This window comes from Drosophila takahashii, chromosome 3R (genome assembly GCF_030179915.1).
Source record: "Drosophila takahashii strain IR98-3 E-12201 chromosome 3R, DtakHiC1v2, whole genome shotgun sequence".
Lineage (NCBI taxonomy): Eukaryota > Metazoa > Arthropoda > Insecta > Diptera > Drosophilidae > Drosophila > Drosophila takahashii.
Window position 1 is genome coordinate 40,541,499 of NC_091681.1, and position 19,004 is coordinate 40,560,502.

Consider the following 19,004-nt stretch of genomic DNA (forward strand, 5'->3'; position numbering starts at 1 on the left):
TCTGCATTGGCTTTACCACGCAACTCAATCATAAGTAAATATCTGCCTCGCACACACGCACGTTGAAATAAATAAAAATATAAATAGGCGGAGGGAAAAGGCGAAGCTTATTATGCCCCCGGGTAAAATGTAAACGGAATGTGGAGGAGCGGAGACAAGTAGCGGGTTGGCAGGCGAGACACGTTCTAATAGATTTTTCCAGCCTCTCGCCTTTTGACGCTTGGCAGGCCGTACAAGTTACACATGTTGCTTTTGTTTGGCTTCCTGTCACACACAAAGATGAAAAAAGGAATCTCCCGCATACACATGTACGTGCACTAGGAAAATTTCCAGTTTTAAGTTCGTTGTTGATCCTCTGAAATGTTTTAGAACCAAGTTTAAAATTTATGTTTTTAGTCGTTATAATAATGGCAGATCGTCTAGAATTTAACCAGAAATGGTTCAGATTCTCTTTTTTTCCAGTGTGCTGAACTTACCAAGCACACCATTTGACAAGGCTTGAGTTGTGCCTCAATTTGATGCCGTAAATCCTTTATTCAATTTTTTGCCGCGATAACCGTGTCACAGTTTCAAATGCGAAAAAAGGATTTTAGGCCACAAATCGGTATTGATTAGGCAGCCGGATAAGGCAGTATGCGTACAGCCCATAAGTCTGGCACACGTACATACATATATGCGCATCAATCTATGCAAATTGCTTGCAATTGACTGGCAAGCAAATCCGAAAATTATGCCATCGGCGCTCCACGGACAACAATGAGCGATGAACGATGAACGGAGCCTCCGCCAACTGGCAATCGCAATCGAAGATGCTGCTATTGACAGGGGTGGCGCCTGACAAAGATGGCCAGCGGGTGGTGGAAGGTGGGAGGAGCAGGAAGAGAGCCAGAGCCGGAAGCTGGCACACAACTAATTGGACATCCGTTGGCCCCGGCGATTATCGACTTTGAACCGAGGCAAGGGCAAGGTAAAGGTAACTCAAGTATTCTTTTCTGCCGCCACGTTCTCTCCCACAGTTCCGTAGTAAGTTGTGCGCTGCGTTATTAACACCAGGCTGAGTTAAGGGCAGGGAGATGTGGAAAGGGAACTCTGGCTAAAGGTCGCCATGGCTGTCAGTTGACGGTGAGTCGCTCTATTTCGACGCTAGCTCCATGTCCGTTGAGACACAAAAGAACCTGGAACGCTTGAATTGCCGGTGTCGTTTGGCCTGATTTAATTGAAGCCGATTACCCAGCTGGAGACTTCAGAGCAGGCCGCCAGCTGGGAGCCTCATTAGATCGATCCATGTCCGCCCATCGCAGCAGGGTTGCTTTTCAGCTTTTCAACACTAGCTTTTTTCAAAGTGCAGTCCCACTGTTATTACGACTTCTATCAGCGTTTAAATAGCATATGCCAAACTTTAAGAGTCCGGACTTAGCGGACTCCACAACAAAGCTACACAAGATCAATGGGCTTTCGCGTCAAAAGTTTTGCGACGGAAACCACTTCAAAAGCCGCCTTTCAAGTGGTGCAGCAATGCTTCCTTGACACCTGGCTGTGGCTCACAGCCCCCACCCCAGGTGATTCATTAGGCACCCGCATCTGCTCGTTGGCCCGCTTTATGTTGAGCACTCTTAAGCTAAATTAAGTTTTGATAATTCCTAATAATCTATTCAAGCAAGTTTTCAAAAATGTTTGTTCACTTGCCTGTCGCTCTGAGTGGTTTCAATGGGTGCGTTTTGGTTGGCTTGGGGCGGGGAAAAGGCTCTCCAAAGAATATGAGGTAAGCTTTTGTTGTCCTCCCTGTCCTCCCTTCAGTGCGAATTGAATTTTGAAATTTTCTTAGATTTGAATTGTTAGATAGCTGGCGACTTATTAGATTGGAACACACAAAACCACACACAAAAGTCTTGCGGTACCTCTGTTAGAAAGCACTGTCCAAAAATATTTAATGAATTATTTCCTTTTCTTAAAGACTATTGGGCTTAAAATTATTATTGTTGTGTGCATATGACCATTTAGAAACAAAATGTCTTAAATTCCTTGATGTGTTTTTACTAATTTGTTAACTATCTTTTTACCTTGAATGGTTTAATTTTAATATATTTATGATTTGATAGCGTAAGCCTACGCGGAACAAGTCTTGTGATTTCAAAAAGAACGGCAAGGACTTCATCTCGCAGTGTAATGGCTTTGAAGAACTTTTCTACCAACAACTATTGTTGAAAAGTTTTCAATTGAGAATATTAATTTAGCCAATACACGTAGGCGAAGGGGCGGTGGGGAAAGCAAAACAAACGGTAAAAGTTTTGTGGTTGCACAGCCCGAAACCAAGCCGAAAAGAGAAGAGCACCAGTGGGGCGACCAGGTAAGGTATGCTTTATAGGATGTTCATCCTCAACTTGAGGGCGACAAGGTGCCGGCATAATGTGGTTTTTGTGGCGCACTTTCTATTAGGCAAGCGGAAGTATAATCAAGAACACTCGCCTCCCCCACTTACGTACATGCCGCTCCTCACCCCGAGCATTCCACCACCGGGGACATCCACTCAGCGAGGCACACGCACTTTGGGCCAATTAGCTGTATGTCCAACCAAGTTGGCTGTGGGCCTGGTTTTGTTGTGGCGAAACGAAGTAGAGCCCTGTAATCAGTGGTTGCGAGTATTCTGAATACAGTTGATAGTGCGGTCAGTAGTCACTTTAATCTGTCTAAATCACAAAAGAATTTGAACAAGGTTAACAGTGATCTACACTCAAAAAAATAATATATGTAAAAAACATTTTCAACGCAATTGATATCCATATAAATAAGAAAACTGAACTTAGTTCCTTTCAGTCTAATATGTGTATGAGGGATCGATACAAGTTTCCATTCTTGACATCTTAATTAAAATGTGAATGGTAAAATAGTCAAATTGACTAAAATCCATGTTGTTTTCTATATGTGTCTGTATAAGAGAAATGGAGAACGGATCTTGTTAAGCCGCTGGGCACACGGCACAGTCTCCAGCCCGTGTTCACCTGCAGGGAATTAACATGCAAAGCCGAACCCCACCCGAAAACACACATCCTCAGAGAGAGGGGGCTGGTCAGGTTATGAACATTGCGCTCATCATCGACTGGCCGCCGGCTAAACTGGCGGATGGCAGACGGCAGCTGTTCGAGTGCCCATCTCTCCCAATCCCACGCCTCTGGAGTTGTGTCCGAAAAATGTTTTTTCCCGGCATTTGCATGGTAAAACGGCAACACGGTGTGGTGGTCATTGTGAGCTCAGAGTGTTGTACTACACTCAAAGTCCATTCAATCACGATTGCACTGACAAAAAAGCATGAACAAAACTTAGAAAAGCATCGGTATTTTATCAATCTTTGCCAAGTTATAAAAATATGGTAGCCAATCCTTACCAGAAGCCAAACAATTTAATGCTTTCCTAAGATATTGGAGATCAAATGTTAAAAATGCATTAACAAAACTTACAAAATGGAGAACTAACATCGACGCATCGGTATTTTTATAAATTGTTGTTATGTTATAAAAATGTGGTGGCCAAACCTTACCAAAAGCCAACACATTTAATGCTTTTCGAAGGTATTGAAGACCGAATTTAAAAAATTAAGCTTAATATCTAATATTCGACCCAAAGGCATTTTCCTACTCAAATTTCGAACATACTTGTATTTTTTAGTGTAAACTCACATCCTATTCAATCATAGGCGAGGGAGAGTCAAAAGAAGTTGGAAGTTGGAACCAGAGCCAGAAACAGAAAATGAACTAACGCAGAACCTGCCCCTGGAATCGAGACTGGGCAAAGACGCCCAGCGGTAACAACTGTCCAATGCAGAAGCTGCTCGGTTCACATTTGCTTTGTTTCATGCTAGGTACACATGTTTGTTACCTGCGTGGGAACGGAAGCTGGTGGAAGAGGTTGAAAGTGGGTAGCAGTGGACCGAGCGCAGTTTGTTTCCGGTCCGCCAGGCCATGCAATACGAGAAAAGAAAGCAAACTGGCGCCTGTAGAACACTTTTGCGTTTCAAGTGAAATGTCCGAACACAGCTTCAATGGTGCTGAAATCTTCCACACTTCATTTCTGCACTCAGACGTTATAGAAATGTCGAAACAAAGGTATTTAAAGATTATACAATCAACGAACTTTTTCGAGAGAGAAAATGTCCACACATCTATTTTACCTAATCCCACCCCGATATAAGGGCAAATCGATAAAAAATTCGTTCCGGGAATTCGATTGATTCCAAAATAACTTTTTAAAATTTGTTTATCCCTTAATTAGGCCTGCACAATTCACCTAGCAGGGTAACCCCTATCCACTATCATCTGACTCACTGGGTAGCAACATATGATCAATGTGCGAAAGTACCTGTTATCGCGATATGCAATCGATCAAAAACGTGCAAGCCGCCAATCGAGCACCCACCAAAAGATAAGAACGCACCTATATAAGCCAAATGCCGCTTCGATCTATTAATTATAAGTTTTTCTACGAGCTATCGAAATGGGTTCCCCCTTCCAGCTACTCATCGTCGTCCTTCTGGGACTTACCGTTAGTGCCACTCCGGTGGTGCAGCAGGCGGGCAGCGCCCAATTCACCTCGGCGGTCTCTCGCTTCCTGCAGGCTTTCAAGAGCATCATGCCCTGTGGCTACGGCAACATTCCCGTGCTGGCTCCCCTCGTAAATCCTTTCTACGAATTCGAGTACATCACCGACGACTACACCGTTGTGGGCAACGTGACGAACATCCGAGTCCAGGGTCTGGACAGCTTCCAGGTTCTGAGTGCCAGCGACTACGGAAAAACTGGAGAGGCCGCCTATGATGTGCTCTTCCCCAAGATCCAAGTGCTTGGCTTCGCGGAAGTTGATGGTTTCATCAACATCGGCGGCTTCAAGCTGCCCATCCGGCAAAACGATGTGATCAACGAAGCCCTTTTCGATCTGCGCTTCGTGGGAAGCTACAGCTTCGCCAACAGCCTGACCAACTCGTCTGGCTTGCGCATGGTGGATTTCAAGCAAACCATCTATCTGGCTGGTGTGGAATTGGACAACTGGAACACTCTGTGGAACATCTCGACCAATAACTTCTGGAACCGTTGGATGAAGACCTTGCTGCCACTTGCACTCGAAGAGATGCAACCGAACATCACCAACTTTCTCTACCAAAACTTCCTCGTTCCGAAGGTCAACGATCTTCTGGGCAACGTGAGCATGTCCGAGTTGGTAAACATCTTCCAGACTCAGGCTCAGCTCTGGGAAAGGGCCGGATGCCAGGTTTAAAAGTATTCGACTGTTAATCAATAAATTAATAAATTAAAGGAAATCAGGCATATGAATTTGGCAGTTTATATAACACTTACATTACACATACGCAAGGAGGTCTGCCGGAAAGCGAAATTCAATTCCTACATTAATTAAACTAATGAGGCGCTGCACGGCTCATATAGCGATATTGCTGCGGGGTTGTGGGCGCTATGTCCATAAATATCAATTTAAATTCAGCACACTTTGTTAGTCCAGGAAGGGGCAAAGGACACGAATCGGTCTTTGACTTCTTCGGTAGCAACTCCATCTCTTCTCCAGCTTCCTCTCACTGAACTTGGCCCTATAGTTGCTTCTGTTCTTGTAATCCGCTTAAGTAACTCAACAGGAACGGAAGCCGGAAATGAAAACCATACAGTGTACGATGCAAGAGTGGGAGAAAGGTGAAGCCGTCGCAAAAGACAGAAGTCGACTTCGGAACGGAGATGAACTGAATTGCTTTGTATTGGTTGGGGTCAGGCGAGTAGCCGTTGCTTGTGCCCTCGTTCATGATTTCTCACTTAAGGAAAAAAAGCTTTATTAACACTATCCGAGCAGAAATACAAGCCTGCAAATATAAAATATGGTTTTTAAAGTTTAGACAAAGTACAGAAATGAATAAACTATAAAAAAAAAAGTTTTGAACGTAAGGTCTTGGACAATTGAAAGGTTGTTAGATAATATTTTAAAAGAAATTATATAAATATTAATAATTATATTATAAAGACAAAATGAAACAACATTTTAATTGCTTAAATATATTAAAAAAAAAAAAAAAACAAATCAACGTTTATTTTTTCGAGTGCTGTGACTCGAAATGAGACGAGAAGGAATCACGGTTCTTAAGCCGCACCGGAAATGAATAGCCGCTGCGAAGTTCGGCGACACGTTCCTCACAGGTTAAACGCAACGAATTCCCTAAAAATATAAAACAACTGTGTTCGCTTTTGGCCGGATTTAAGTGGTAAAATTATTGGCTGTAAGCGAGGATGGGAAAGTAAAAATGAAATCATACAACAAATGGCTTTTTACATTGCGGTTTTCCGGTCGCCGCTTATCTCGTCCCGACTTCCGTTTCAGGTTGCCGTGGTGATCAAAAGTCTGTCGTGCACTAATCAATTATTTAGATGTGCATATCTTATGACCCCCAAAAGTTACCGGTACACCGATTTTTTCTGGTCTAAATGTGGGCTGTTTATTAGCATCCTTATTATAGGCCAGACGTTTAATTGTATACCTCTCTAGTGTTAATTGACAATAAAAGACATCAATACGGAATTTTTGTCGTTTTTTTATTATTGCATAATTATTCAGTAGTTTACATTAACATTAAACTGTTTATGCAAATACAAAGACAATGTTATTTAGTCGCAATTTTTTCTTGAAACTTGCAATTATTTCTCATTCCCATGCCTGGACATCAAAAATATTTAATAATTTATTAATTAATTAATTTCTAAATGGTGCAACAATATTGACAATAAAATAAAAAAGAATTGGTATATATTAATATATTTGCAATTGCGTTGCGAATACATTATTAATTACTGGTTTTGTTTGCATAATGCTCATATACAAATGTAGAATATTAATTATTCGATGGACACGTTGGAGACAAAGTGGGAATTCTAATGGCATGGGAATTGCTATCGATACAACAAACTAAAATAAATATTACAATATTTTTGTGATGAGGCTTTCGCCTCCCAAGTGTAATTGTGGTATTTACAATGCATGTGTTAGATTAAAGCTTTTCAAACATAGTCTTTCGCAGACATCCGTACTTACATTCCCTCTGTCACACACACAGCTCCAACGTGCCAGTCAACAATTTCATTATTTGCTACTAATTGTTCTTGACTTTATTTGTATTTTATAACATTAAACAAACAACATTCAATCTTTCACGTTTCTTTTTTTTCTTTGATAAGTCATAGGTAGGTATAAAGACTTCATATTCCCTTTAGTTCACTCGCTCAGCATGTGGGCTACGGTGGCTAATTTTGTATTGCCTAGTTGTATACATACACCAGAATTAAATATTTATCAAATTGAATGCATCTCGGTACCGGACAAAAACGTACTTAAAAAAATAAAAGTGAATTCTTCTCAACATTTTATCGTGCTGGCTACAAAAGGTTCTTTCCACTCAACTTGCTATATAATTATACAAATATATATGCTATTTTTAAAAAGGTACTATAAAAAACATTACAAATTATGGTTAAACGTAGCTTAGTAAAAAATTGTACACACAGCTCAAAAAGTGCGGTTGCTCAAATTGCAGTTGGACCAATTGAACTCGATTATTACACTATACAAATCCTAGTCGATGTGAATACATGTGTACCGAATGAACTTCATGTTGTTACCTTTCTTTGCTCTTGAACATTTTCATATTTTATAAACCTTTATTATTTTAGAAATATATTTTTTTTAATTTGAATAATACAGTTTAGAAATCCTATGACGCCAATTATATCCAGCTGCAACATGCAAAAGAAAAAATCATATTCAAATATTCCCACCTTCATTTTAATAACATTTTGCCATTCGTTTAGATTTTTTTTGCTTCACAAATTTACAATGTCACCTACTGCGGAACCATCTGTACCAACAACCAAAGTTTTTAACACAGTTCAAAATAAACTAAAAAAAAACACACAGTTGTAAAGCACACTTTTAGGCACTTCAAAATGACAAAAAAAGGAAATAGAAAGTAAACTTTTCCTTAAATGTTTATGATCAATAAATTCTATTTTTGACAAATAAGGTGTGGTGTAATTTTTATGTTCAGTTGGCTCAACTGCAGAGAAGATCACGAAATATGTATCATGAAAATTTCAAGAACTTAGTTATTGCTGTTATTTTAAGGGTCATGCATAGAATATTTACGTTTTAAATGCTTCACACTTGTCAGTAGTGTACATCTTTTCACATAATTATCATATACACATAATTTTATCTAAATTATGCAACTTGCTGTTCGCATTTGAATATACATTTATAAATATTAATTGCTCTAATATATTTGAATTATTTTAAGCATATTGTATCCATTTAACCAGTAAGTTATGCACGTTCATATGAACTAACTCCTTTTAGCATATTGTATCCTTTTAACCAGTATGTAATGCACGTTCATATGATTTACCTCCTTTATTTAAATTTCTTGCTTCTCTCTCTTGATAAAAACATTCTAACAAATCTATACGTCGATGTTGGGGTATAAATACATATGCGTTATAAAAATGCATTTTAAAATATGTAAATTTCCGACAATGTCAACATTTTTTCAATGTCTTCATCCTTATGTTTGCTGTTGCTTCGGGCGGTTTGGGGCACTAAAATGGGCTTCCAGCTTATGTTCATGTTTAAAAGACTTAATGTTTTTAAATGTTTGTCCATTAATTAATGAACGGAAACATGTTTTGACATCAGTTGGTTTGGTTTTTAGATTCCAAATTTGTATCTCTAAAGTAATTCGACATACTTCCGTACTCTTGTTCGATTTTTCGTTGACGAATTTCGATTTAGACATTGCCAATTACATAAGTTTGTGTGTGACAGATAGTTGAATATCTTTAACTTAAATGGCGAATCCCTTTTTTTTGTTTTGGTTTATTGGCTATTTTAGGCCAGCATTTTTATTAGCTAAAAGCGGCTTCGTTAAAGAGCTGCATCCTTCATTTCTGAATTTCCTTTTTGTTTTATTTTCAAGTATTACTTTTATATGTCTACAAAGAAAAGGTGCCAAATTCTTTCAATAAACAAAGGCAGGCATTTTGGAGGCTCTGGTAACAAAAATCGCTTCTTAGTGAATACAATTTTATTGTTTGGTTGGATTTTAGTTAGTGGCCATTTAAAATTGTAATTTAATAATTGTGTAAAATAAGTTAAAGAAAAAAGTGGTTAATTCATAAAGTGCGTCTGTGACACCAATATTTCACTTTCAATCATAATTCTGCATTGTAGTTACATTTACAAATATATTCAAACCTTTTTTTAATTATACAGGACTGCTTGCATATTTTAATACAATAGTTTACTCCATACACTTTGGCGTGAATTTAATATAGGTTGATTGTTTAACTTTCCGTTGCAATGAACTAAAAGTGTTATTTAACGGCAAAAAATAAACAGATTTTAGTTAGTTGCATATAAAGCTTCTAGTATATTGCTAGGCAAAAACTGACACAATGACGACAAGGCAAAAAACATTATCATCAGAATATCTATTTTTGCGTGCTGTTTAACATTGAAGTGAGCATTTAATTTGTAAACAATAAAGAAACAAAAAGTATACATTTCGAATAAAAATAAATTTCGTTTTGTGCATTCTTTCAACTGTTGCAGGCGAGGCCGAAATACGTGGTGTGTATTGTTTCCTTGTGCATGTGAATTTTGTGTAGTTTGGATTTGTTGATTTGTTAAACAATTTCACATTTTAAAATTCGTACACTTTCAGCTTAAACCCTATAGATACTAGAACGTATGGCCTACACATATCAAATAGCTTACATCAAACTATTTACCGTGGCTATTGGTATAAAACTTTACATTTAGCGGCTTTTTAAATTTTTTTCTAGCTTTTCATATTCATATACAAATGCCGAAAATGATGTTAATATTTTCTTCAAATGGACAATCAATAGTTTGATCCCAAACATTATAAGTCCTGTTTCATTTAGGCCTCCGTTTCGGCGCCTTTTAGACGCAGGCGGGCAAAGTCCTCAAAAATAATGTCATCATCCTGCGCCTCATCGTCGTCCAGCTGAATGAGATTGGTGGTGGTGGGTACGTCCTGACCCCCAGCTGCCGATCCTGTCTCTCCGCCGTCACCCAAACTTACAAGCGGTTGACCACCGCCGGCCAAACTAGCCCGAGGTGATCGCTCGCCCAGCAGCGGATGTTCCTCCTCCTCAGGCTTAGGGTGCATTAGTGTGAACGGGAGCTCGGCCACGAGATCTCCATTCAGCAGAGGCGAACTAATTAGCAACTTCACCTTCACCTTATAGTGCACCATAATACCGAGACTCTCTCGCTGGGCAGGATTGGTGATGAGCGTGCTTGACGCTAAGTTGGTATCCTCATGCTTCAGCTGCCCATCCAAGGCCAGGCCCCATTTATCCTTATTATTCGCCAGAAGGGGGCACAACTCGAACACCTTCGACAAGGTGAATCCTGGCGCAACTTGGCATCCATCCTCCGACTCGATCTCGGCCACCACGGACTTGTATTGGGCCGTTGAAAACAGGCAGATATCCGCAAACTGACGGACACACACCTTGATCTTCTTTACCGTCCGATTCGAATTATTGGCCACATGAACGTTAACCGATATTTTCTCGCCGTGATGGTACAGCTCCTTATCCAAACTAGCTTCCAGATGGATCTTGTTCGGTTTCATCATAAACTCCTTGCTGACTTCGATCGACGGCTGCTCACCTACTTTGGAGGGGGCGTACATGACTTTTCGAATAGTCAGGCGCACAGAGTTCCGCTTGTGGGGCTTGTCCTCTACGTTCTCACCTACCAAGGATAAACATTATGAGTAATCGCATCAGCTGAAGTAAACCCATGACGTATGCATAATTCGACCGGGGGTGTGTCATGTGTTTGTTTGTAAGAAAAGTGCGTCATTGATGTTGGGTATATCGCGGATCAGTACGAGTTCCAGGAACCTTCAAACACGACCCTAGCGACAATAGATTTTGGGCACCCAAATATAGACGACTCAGTGCCAATCTAATTTGGGTGTTGTCATTAAAGCGAAACACTTTCCATTCAGAAGATCATAAATCGTGCTGCGTCAAGATGAGCTCCGTAAGCTAATTGTTTATCCCAAAAACATGGAAGCGAGGCACATTAAATACACAAATCAACAGACGCCAAGTAAATAAAAGCTGTAGCCAAATCGTCATGGGGGAAGAGAGAAGAGCTAAGAAATCGTTTCTGCGAACTACAGAAAATTCCACATTGTTTTCGAGTTCTATGAATCGTATTTCGGTTTACAGTGGGCACTGAATAATGAAAACATTTAAACGTCTAATGTTAAAAATGTATCTGGCGGATACGCATTCAAAAAATATAAAACAGGTGATTAAATTTTCCGTTGTTCACTGTACCATAATAAAGTAGTGCAGCAATAGCAAAATCATTTAGATATAGAAAAGCCCACCCAGACGCCAATTGGGATCGCTGCTACTTTATTAATCTTTTTATGGCCGTACGCAAATTGGCTGCTAGATAAGACCGAAATTCCAACAAGAGCCATAAAACCACCAAAAATTTATGAAGAAAGCAAGGCAAACGAAATAGATAATAGTATTTACCTAACAGGGAGAGCGAGGAGGGTGTATCAGGGGAAGGAATACAACCAGGTACTGTGAGATTGGGTCTGCGTGTGCGAGTAGCAAATATGCGCGGATAACTTCCAAAAAACGCAACGTATGTACTCCTTTGCAGCTTTTCTAGTCTAGTTAGTTTCCCAAAATTAGTTGTGCAAAGCAGGGTGAAAATGGGGAAAAGGAGTTATTGGGAATGTCAGCAGAAAACGACAGAGCTCTCAAGAATTACTTTCAGCAATCGGATATTGGCAAACCAAACGTCATTAACGGCAACTACGGCGCCTAATTAAAGCGAACAACAACAACGGCTGTGATACAACTACGGCCGAGTCAGATTCCAATTAGAAGCGTCGAATTTCAATTAGGTGGGACGCTGCGTCACCAAGCCCAATGACATTTTTGCGCAGTCCGACGTAGCTGGATTAATTAACCCCGTGTTCCCGACCGCGTGACACATGCGCTAAATTACACAAAGCCACACATACAACCAATTTACAGTCGAACTTCCATTGGACACCGAAATAGTTCAGTTTGGTACAAATGACCATTCTACTACTTTAGTAAGCCCCTCGAAATTATAAACTTGAATCTAATGAAAAATCTTATAAAAGTCCACAATATTTGACCAGAGTTAGGGCCATTTAGGGGGCCATGTTAATCCGCGCAATCAAGGCTCCACTGTACATAGATATGTGCAGAGTGGAATGTATAAGTACGTATACTGGATGCCTGTATCGACTGCTGCAATCGCTCATCAATGACTTTGACTTTGCCTGACCGCCGTACATGGACACTCCCACAAGACCAGACCCGGACTCACCCACAAAGGCCTTCAGCTCGTAGTCCACTCCGCAGGACTTGCCCACGTCCCCCGGCGCTGGCTGCAAGGACACGGAGGCGGGGCAGTAGGGCGGCACCTCGAAGTAAAATGGATGGGCGTTGGGTCCCAGCTTTTTGATCAGCCTCTCCTGCAGACGGGTCATCGGACGGTCCAGCTGCATGGGCGGGTAGATCTGCTCATGCGCCAGATACAGGTCCTTGCGGAACGTCAGTCCCAGGACGTCCAGGTCCTCGCGTCCGTAGCGAAAGGCGGCCAGGACCTGGCCAAACACCTTGCGGTCCTTGACGTACTCGGGGTCGATGAAGACGACGCCGTCGATGGGATCCACATGCGTGACATGGTCCACGAAGTCCCGCTTGCCGAGGTAGACCGTGATCTTGCCGTTGGACGAGCTCTTCTTGAAGACCCGCGTCGCCTGGCGGCGGGAGCTGGCGTCTCCTCCGGCCTCGTCATTACCCGCCCCGCCTCCGGTGCTTCCGGCAGCTGTCACACTTGTGCTGGAGCCATTGCTGCCGAGTGCTGCTCCTCCGCCCCCGTTCATCGTGTTCATTGGCGGTGGTGTCGCTTCTTCGCTGGGGTTCCTGCTAAATGGTTGTCCGCTCTCGCCGCTCCTCGTTTTTCGGCACTCTTGGCACCGTTTAGTAAATATATGTGTGCGTTGCAATTTAATTTTTTATGTGTATACTTAGTCCGCCACTTGCCAACACTGTCGGGGAAATATACCAAAGTAGTGTTTTTGGTATTAGCACGGCCGATAAATTGGCATGGTCTCACTCCAACTCACAATTGCGTTTCCACTCCAGTTCTCTGTTAACTCAATTGTGAGCGCACTGCTATCTCCGCTGTTAACGCCAGTGTTAGTTAACGCCAGGGTTACCTTATCTAAAAATCATCGGCCAAACATCGAGTACTCAAAAACATCGAGTACATTGTTTCCCACCTCTAATCTAACCCACTCACTTTTCCACTCATGCGCACTGTTAACTTTTCACTCCAATTCGTGCGCACTGTTAACTTCGCAGTGCATTTCCACTCAAGTCCGCGCGCGCTCTGCTAGCCCGCTGTTAACGCCAGGGCTACTAGGGATGTCGAAAATATATCAAAATATCAATATATCGATATTTTTTACGAAAAAATAAATATTTTTATCGTGATATTTTTTTTGAATAATTATCATATATCATCGATTTTTTTTCACATTTTTTTTGATAATTTTAAGTGGTCTCACTTTTCATCGGGACAAGAAAAAATACATACAGGGGTGGTCAAAAGTATTTTCACAAATGTAAATGTTAACTGTACTTATATTTTGAACTAATAATATAAACTTTTGGCACCTATAGAAAGAGCACTTCAATTCCGTTTAAATGACACAAAAATGTTCTTAACCCATTAAGACCCCTTTGAAAAGTGAGCAAATTTTGCGAAAGTCAAATTTTCGACTTTTTCCCTGGGGCTTAAAACAAAAATGTTTTGATGCAAAGTTGTTCCCCAATCAAAATTAATAATAACTGCAAAAAAAAAAATTTCAAAATATTTTTCCTTGTATTTTTTATGATTTTTTGAATGGAGACCTCTCAGTAAAATTTTGTATGAAAAGGAAGAAAAAGCGGCAAAAATAGCTATTTTCAAAAAATCATAAAAAATACAAGGAAAAATATTTTGAAATTTTTTTTTGCAGTTATTATTAATTTTGATTGGGGAACAACTTTGCATCAAAACATTTTTGTTTTAAGCCCCAGGGAAAAAGTTGAAAATTTTATTTTCAAAAAAAATTGTCTAATTTGCTTACTTTTCAAAGGGTGCTTAATGGGTTAAGAAAATTTTTGTGTCATTTAAACGGAATTGAAGTGCTCTTTCCATAGGTGCCAAAATGTTTATATTATAAGTTCAAAATAATAATAAAAAAAATAATAAAATAAAAATAAAATAAAAAAAATATCAAAAATATCTGATATATAGATATTTTTTTTCTGATATATCAAATATCATTTTGATTTTTTGTTTAAATATAAAATATCATCGATACGATATTTTTAAATATTTCGACATCCCTAAGGGCTACCTTATCTAAAAATCATCGGCCAAACATCGAGTACTCAAAAACATCGAGTACATGAGTACAAGTGTTTTTTCCCACCTCTAGTCTAACCCACTCATTCTTTTCACTCCAATTCGTGCGCACTGTTAACTTTTCACTCCAATTCGTGCGCACTGTTAACTTCGCAGTGCATTTCCACTCAAGTCCGCGCGCGCTCTGCTAGCCCGCTGTTAACGCCAGGGCTACCTGCTGTTAACGCTAGGGTTACCTTATTTTAAAAACATCGGACTATCGGCCAAACATCGAGTACTCACAAACATCGAGTACATGAGTACTTTTTTTCCCACCTCTTACCTTCGTTTCCACGTGCGTTTTCTTATTCCGGCAAAAAACCACGCGCTGTCCACCAATCCGTTTATACTCTTCTTCGTGCAACTAAACGACTTAAACTAAACCGCTGAAATGGCCCAGAAGAAAACCGTTGCCGCCAAGGGAAAGAAGGCCCCCAACCGCGTGGAGAAGGAGGAAGAGGAAAACGTGCTCGCCCAGACGCCCTCCAAGAAGGCCAGGAAGCAGCCCGTGAAGGAGGTGCCGCAGTCCAGCGAGGAGGAGTCCGAGGCCGAGGAGCAGAATGGCGACCAGGCAGAGGACGACAGCGACTCCGAGGTAAGTACCACAAAAACGTGGTTCGGGGGCGGGCGTCTCTTACTGGGGGTCCGCGCTCACTGCAGGCTATTTACTTTCGTTACAATGTATCTAAATACACATGTGCAGCTAACAAAATGTGCTAGTTCTAGTTCTCGAAAAAAAGCTGTACCTACTTGGCCCTTTCTGAAACACGTTTTTCAAGATGATTTTTTTTAGTTCCCATATCGACGATGATAAGTTAACTACTTTATTTGTAATTCCAAAATGAGGTTAATATGTGGGCTTTCTTTTATCTTAGGCCGGAGATTTACTTGACGACGAGGCTGAGGAAGACGATGAGGACGACAGTGAAGGAGAGGAGGATGATGACGATGAGGTGGAACCTGGCGAGGTTTCCAAGACCGAAGCCGCTGATGAAGAAGAAGACTCCGACGATGATGACGACGCACCTGTGGAGGAACCAGTTGCCAAGAAGGGCAAGGACACTAAGAAAGCCGGAAGCGAGGCGGGAGAAAAGAGCGGAATTCCCAAAGTACGCGTTGGCAAGATTCCCCCAGAGACGCCAAAGAATCAAACCGTCTTTGCCACCAACTTACCAAAAGGTACAGTGACTTGTTATTATTTCAGTGTGGAAGTTATAATAACAAAAAAATGTTATCTAATTTTTGTTGCACAGAGTTCAAGCACAAGGATTTGGTGGCCCTGTTCGCCAAGTTTGGACCGATTACCGCACTGAATCGCTTCGTTTCTAAAAATGGCTTCAGTTCAGTCATTATCGCCTTTGAAACGGCTGCTGCAGCGGAAGCTGTTCTGCAGGCCAAGCCCAAGTCGCTGACCCTTGGGAGCAATGCTTTGATCATATCCCAGCCGAAGGACAAGGACGTCTTAAACGAACGCACTGTGGTGGTTAGCCTGTTCGGGCCCAAAGTGACCACCGAGGAGTTAAAAGCCTCCTTCGAGAAAGTGGCTCCCGTGGAATCGGTTTCCTTATCCTCCAACCGCTTCAACCCCAAAGCCTTTGTTCGTTTGGCGTCAGTTGATGACATCCCCAAGGTCCTAAAACTGCACAGCACCGAACTCTATTCTCGATTCATCACAGTGCGACCAGTTTCGTTAAAGAATGCTTTGAAGACTCCGGAACTAACCCTGGTTGTCGAAAATGTGAGCAAGCTGGAATCTTACAGTGCCGACGCTTTGGAGAAAATTTTCAAAAAGTTCGGCGATGTGGAAGATCTTGACATTGTGTGCAGCAAGACAGTTTTAGCCTTCGTCACATTTAAGAAGGCAGAAGCAACCACTAAGGCTTTGGCCCAGCTGCAGGGAAAGACTGTAAACAATTTGGAGTTGAAGCTGCAGCGCTTTGAACGCAGCACGTCCGGAAAGGCGATTCTTGTAACGAACTTGTCTCCTGGTAAGTTGCCCTAGTCTGTACTTTTATTTTCATTGATGAAAGCTGAAATTTCTCATAATGACGTTATCAACATATTCTCGGATTTAAAACCATTCACTTTTCCTTGCAGATACCACTGAAGCCGACCTGCGGGAAGTCTTTAACAAGAGCGGCGAAATCGAGAGCGTCCAGTTGCTGAAAAACAAGGCCGTTGTGAAGTTCACAAATGAGGACGGATTCTGCAAATCTTTCTTGGCAAACGAAACCGTCATTAACAAGCTTCCCATTTTTATCGAGCCCAACTCGCTGCTGAAGCACAGATTATTGAGGAAACGTGTCGCTATTGGACACTCCCACGCCCCTGCCAAATTCCAGAAGACCGGGAACCAGGGCAAGAAACCCTTTAACAAGCGCCCAGCCCACGAAAATGGTGGCAAACCTTTTGCGAAAAGAGGAAAGTTCTAGAGCTGGGAAAACTAAAAATATTTTAGTCTTAAGTTGTGCAGTACGATGAATACGGCCACAATTCATTTTAATTCCGTGCTGCCGATGTAATGGATTTAGTCGATAAGAGATACCCTTCAAGTTTTTACTGCAAAAAACTCGCCGTATTTTAAACGGATGTTAATTTTTATAAACATTAAATCCAAAACTAAATAAAGGGTCAAAAAGTATATAAACATTGAAAATATTGATTGGCTGACTACTTCTTTAGTGGACGAATGGTAAATTACCGGCACGTACCGGCGTTTATAGAAATGATTGGGGTTACAAATGTAACGAAAAATGACTCATCCGTTTTTGCACACGAGTGATTCATTCAGAAACGACGACAACTCCACACGCAATAATTTAATTTCTCCAGTACGGCACTCCCATTGCACCTCCAGTTGTTCATGGCAACCTAACCGTAATGCAAATGAAATGAGGCAGCAGATTGTGAGAATGCATTACCAAAGTAAGGGCTTGGCTACGACCAATTGCCATAATGAGCCCAATTTTCACACCCTTAGAGGGTTGTTTTTGCTTGCGGCTAGTTACACTAAAGTTCACACAAAAAATATAGACTTTAAAATAATTAAATTAACTAGCTAACTTAGCACCGTTTTCTTATCCGTCTGTTAACTTTATAGTACGGTTTAAGTCTTAAATCGTATATGAAATCAGAGTTTAGAGCTTCCCTTACATTAAACACGAAAATATGGCTTATAATAGTACATACCTTATTGAATTAAATTTCCTATATATTAAAAGGCGTACATTGTCCTCTCATGTCAGCTACGTAACATAGTCGTCCGATTGTTTGTTAAATTCGGAATTCTGAAATATTAAAAAAAGTGTAATGTACCCGAGTAGAAGAAAATACAATGAAGATCAACAGAGCTATAAATTGTTCCTTTTAATTTGACATTAATTTTCGAATTGTTTCTAGGGCCGCTACATATATAACAAAATCTACCGTTTTCTTTTTAAAATTATTTGGAACTTTAGAAATTTTTAAAAAATTATATCTCCAAGATTAGAATGTTATATATTTTTGAATTATTTTACCGATCCCTCCTATGGCATCTATAAGATAAGATTTCCGATTGAGTTGGTTCCGACATATAAACTACCTGCAATAGGAAGAAAACTTTTGGGAAACTTTTGGCATACAACCTAGATCGACTCGCCTAGTCATGCTGATCCAGAATATATATACTTTATTGCAAACTTGTGACGGAAATCATTACACCACTTGCAAGGGTATAAAAACTACCCTCTAAATGTAAGTAAGCAACCTATTAAAACTTCAGTATGAAATTGATTTGTATTTTTAACATTTATTAGTAATATATTTTGTGTAGTATTTTGTTATTTTTGCTGTTGTCACTACACGCTCACAAATATGATCTTTGATAGATATTTATCGTTTAATATAAGTATTAAATTTTTTAATGTATATTTGTTGTAAATGTAATTTGGGTTAGTACTTTCACTTTCAGTAATTGTTAGTTTTTCAAGACTTCTTTATGCACGTACGTATGCACATGTAAATATATATAAAAAGAAATGTTCCCTTGACTAAATGCAACGGAAATAAAGTATACGCCAACCAAAAGCAAGCCCCAAAGTCAACAGGCCTATTGGCCGGCAGTGTCGGTTATGAATCACCTAATCAGTCTGTTTATAAAGTTGTTAGTAATGATTGGGGTCGGGTTGTAGTTTGCCCATTCAAGCCAAACTAATTGTGCCTGTGAAGCTTTTTACTTTCTGGCTCTGAACTCAGGGGGTTGCTGTTGCGTTTTCGTTGGCTGTGCTAAGTCTCTGTATCTCATGTTGCCTTCGACTTAATTTTTCAATAGAAGTTATATAATTATTATTAAGCTTAGGTAGAAAATCACTAATAATAAGGCAAATTAAAGTGAAGGGCACTGGGGCGGGATTTCGGCAAAACCATAATGTAAA

General features: G+C 40.4%; 3 protein-coding genes and 1 long non-coding RNA gene across 4 annotated transcripts; 2 read left to right on the forward strand and 2 right to left on the reverse strand.

Annotated features, from left to right (window-relative positions):
• The first annotated feature begins 403 nt into the window (after window positions 1-403).
• Window positions 404-5,315, forward strand: LOC108064605 (uncharacterized). Its single transcript, XM_017152188.3, has 3 exons — window positions 404-1,122; window positions 3,664-3,799; window positions 3,857-5,315. Exon 3 carries the CDS (start codon window positions 4,489-4,491, stop codon window positions 5,263-5,265), a length of 777 nt encoding a protein of 258 aa, XP_017007677.2. The 5' UTR covers window positions 404-1,122; window positions 3,664-3,799; window positions 3,857-4,488; the 3' UTR covers window positions 5,266-5,315.
• Window positions 5,148-17,862, reverse strand: LOC138913336 (uncharacterized). Its single transcript, XR_011419012.1, has 3 exons — window positions 17,779-17,862; window positions 5,346-5,854; window positions 5,148-5,275 (listed from the first exon to the last, which is right to left on the reverse strand). It is a non-coding gene; the product is annotated as an uncharacterized lncRNA (long non-coding RNA).
• krz (beta-arrestin protein kurtz) lies at window positions 6,558-13,198 on the reverse strand. Its single transcript, XM_044392644.2, has 2 exons — window positions 12,457-13,198; window positions 6,558-10,818 (listed from the first exon to the last, which is right to left on the reverse strand). Exons 1-2 carry the CDS (start codon window positions 13,025-13,027, stop codon window positions 9,974-9,976), a joined length of 1,416 nt encoding a protein of 471 aa, XP_044248579.1. The 5' UTR covers window positions 13,028-13,198; the 3' UTR covers window positions 6,558-9,973.
• On the forward strand, window positions 14,887-17,245 carry mod (modulo). Its single transcript, XM_017152302.3, has 4 exons — window positions 14,887-15,184; window positions 15,465-15,768; window positions 15,843-16,577; window positions 16,687-17,245. The coding sequence occupies exons 1-4, from the start codon at window positions 14,981-14,983 to the stop codon at window positions 17,019-17,021; spliced, it is 1,578 nt and encodes a 525-aa protein (XP_017007791.1). The 5' UTR covers window positions 14,887-14,980; the 3' UTR covers window positions 17,022-17,245.
• Window positions 17,863-19,004: the final 1,142 nt, after the last annotated feature.

Bases quoted from the DNA above. Each gene is read 5' to 3' on its own strand.
- mod (XM_017152302.3), top strand. From the start codon at position 14,981: ATGGCCCAGAAGAAAACCGTTGCCGCCAAGGGAAAGAAGGCCCCCAAC. The intron at 15,185-15,464 runs GTAAGTACCACA...CTTTTATCTTAG, and splicing joins AGGACGACAGCGACTCCGAG to GCCGGAGATTTACTTGACGA. The intron at 15,769-15,842 runs GTACAGTGACTT...TTTGTTGCACAG, and splicing joins TGCCACCAACTTACCAAAAG to AGTTCAAGCACAAGGATTTG.
- krz (XM_044392644.2), bottom strand. From the start codon at position 13,027: ATGAACACGATGAACGGGGGCGGAGGAGCAGCACTCGGCAGCAATGGC. The intron at 10,819-12,456 runs GTGAGTCCGGGT...TATCCTTGGTAG, and splicing joins CGAGCTGAAGGCCTTTGTGG to GTGAGAACGTAGAGGACAAG.
- LOC108064605 (XM_017152188.3), top strand. From the start codon at position 4,489: ATGGGTTCCCCCTTCCAGCTACTCATCGTCGTCCTTCTGGGACTTACC.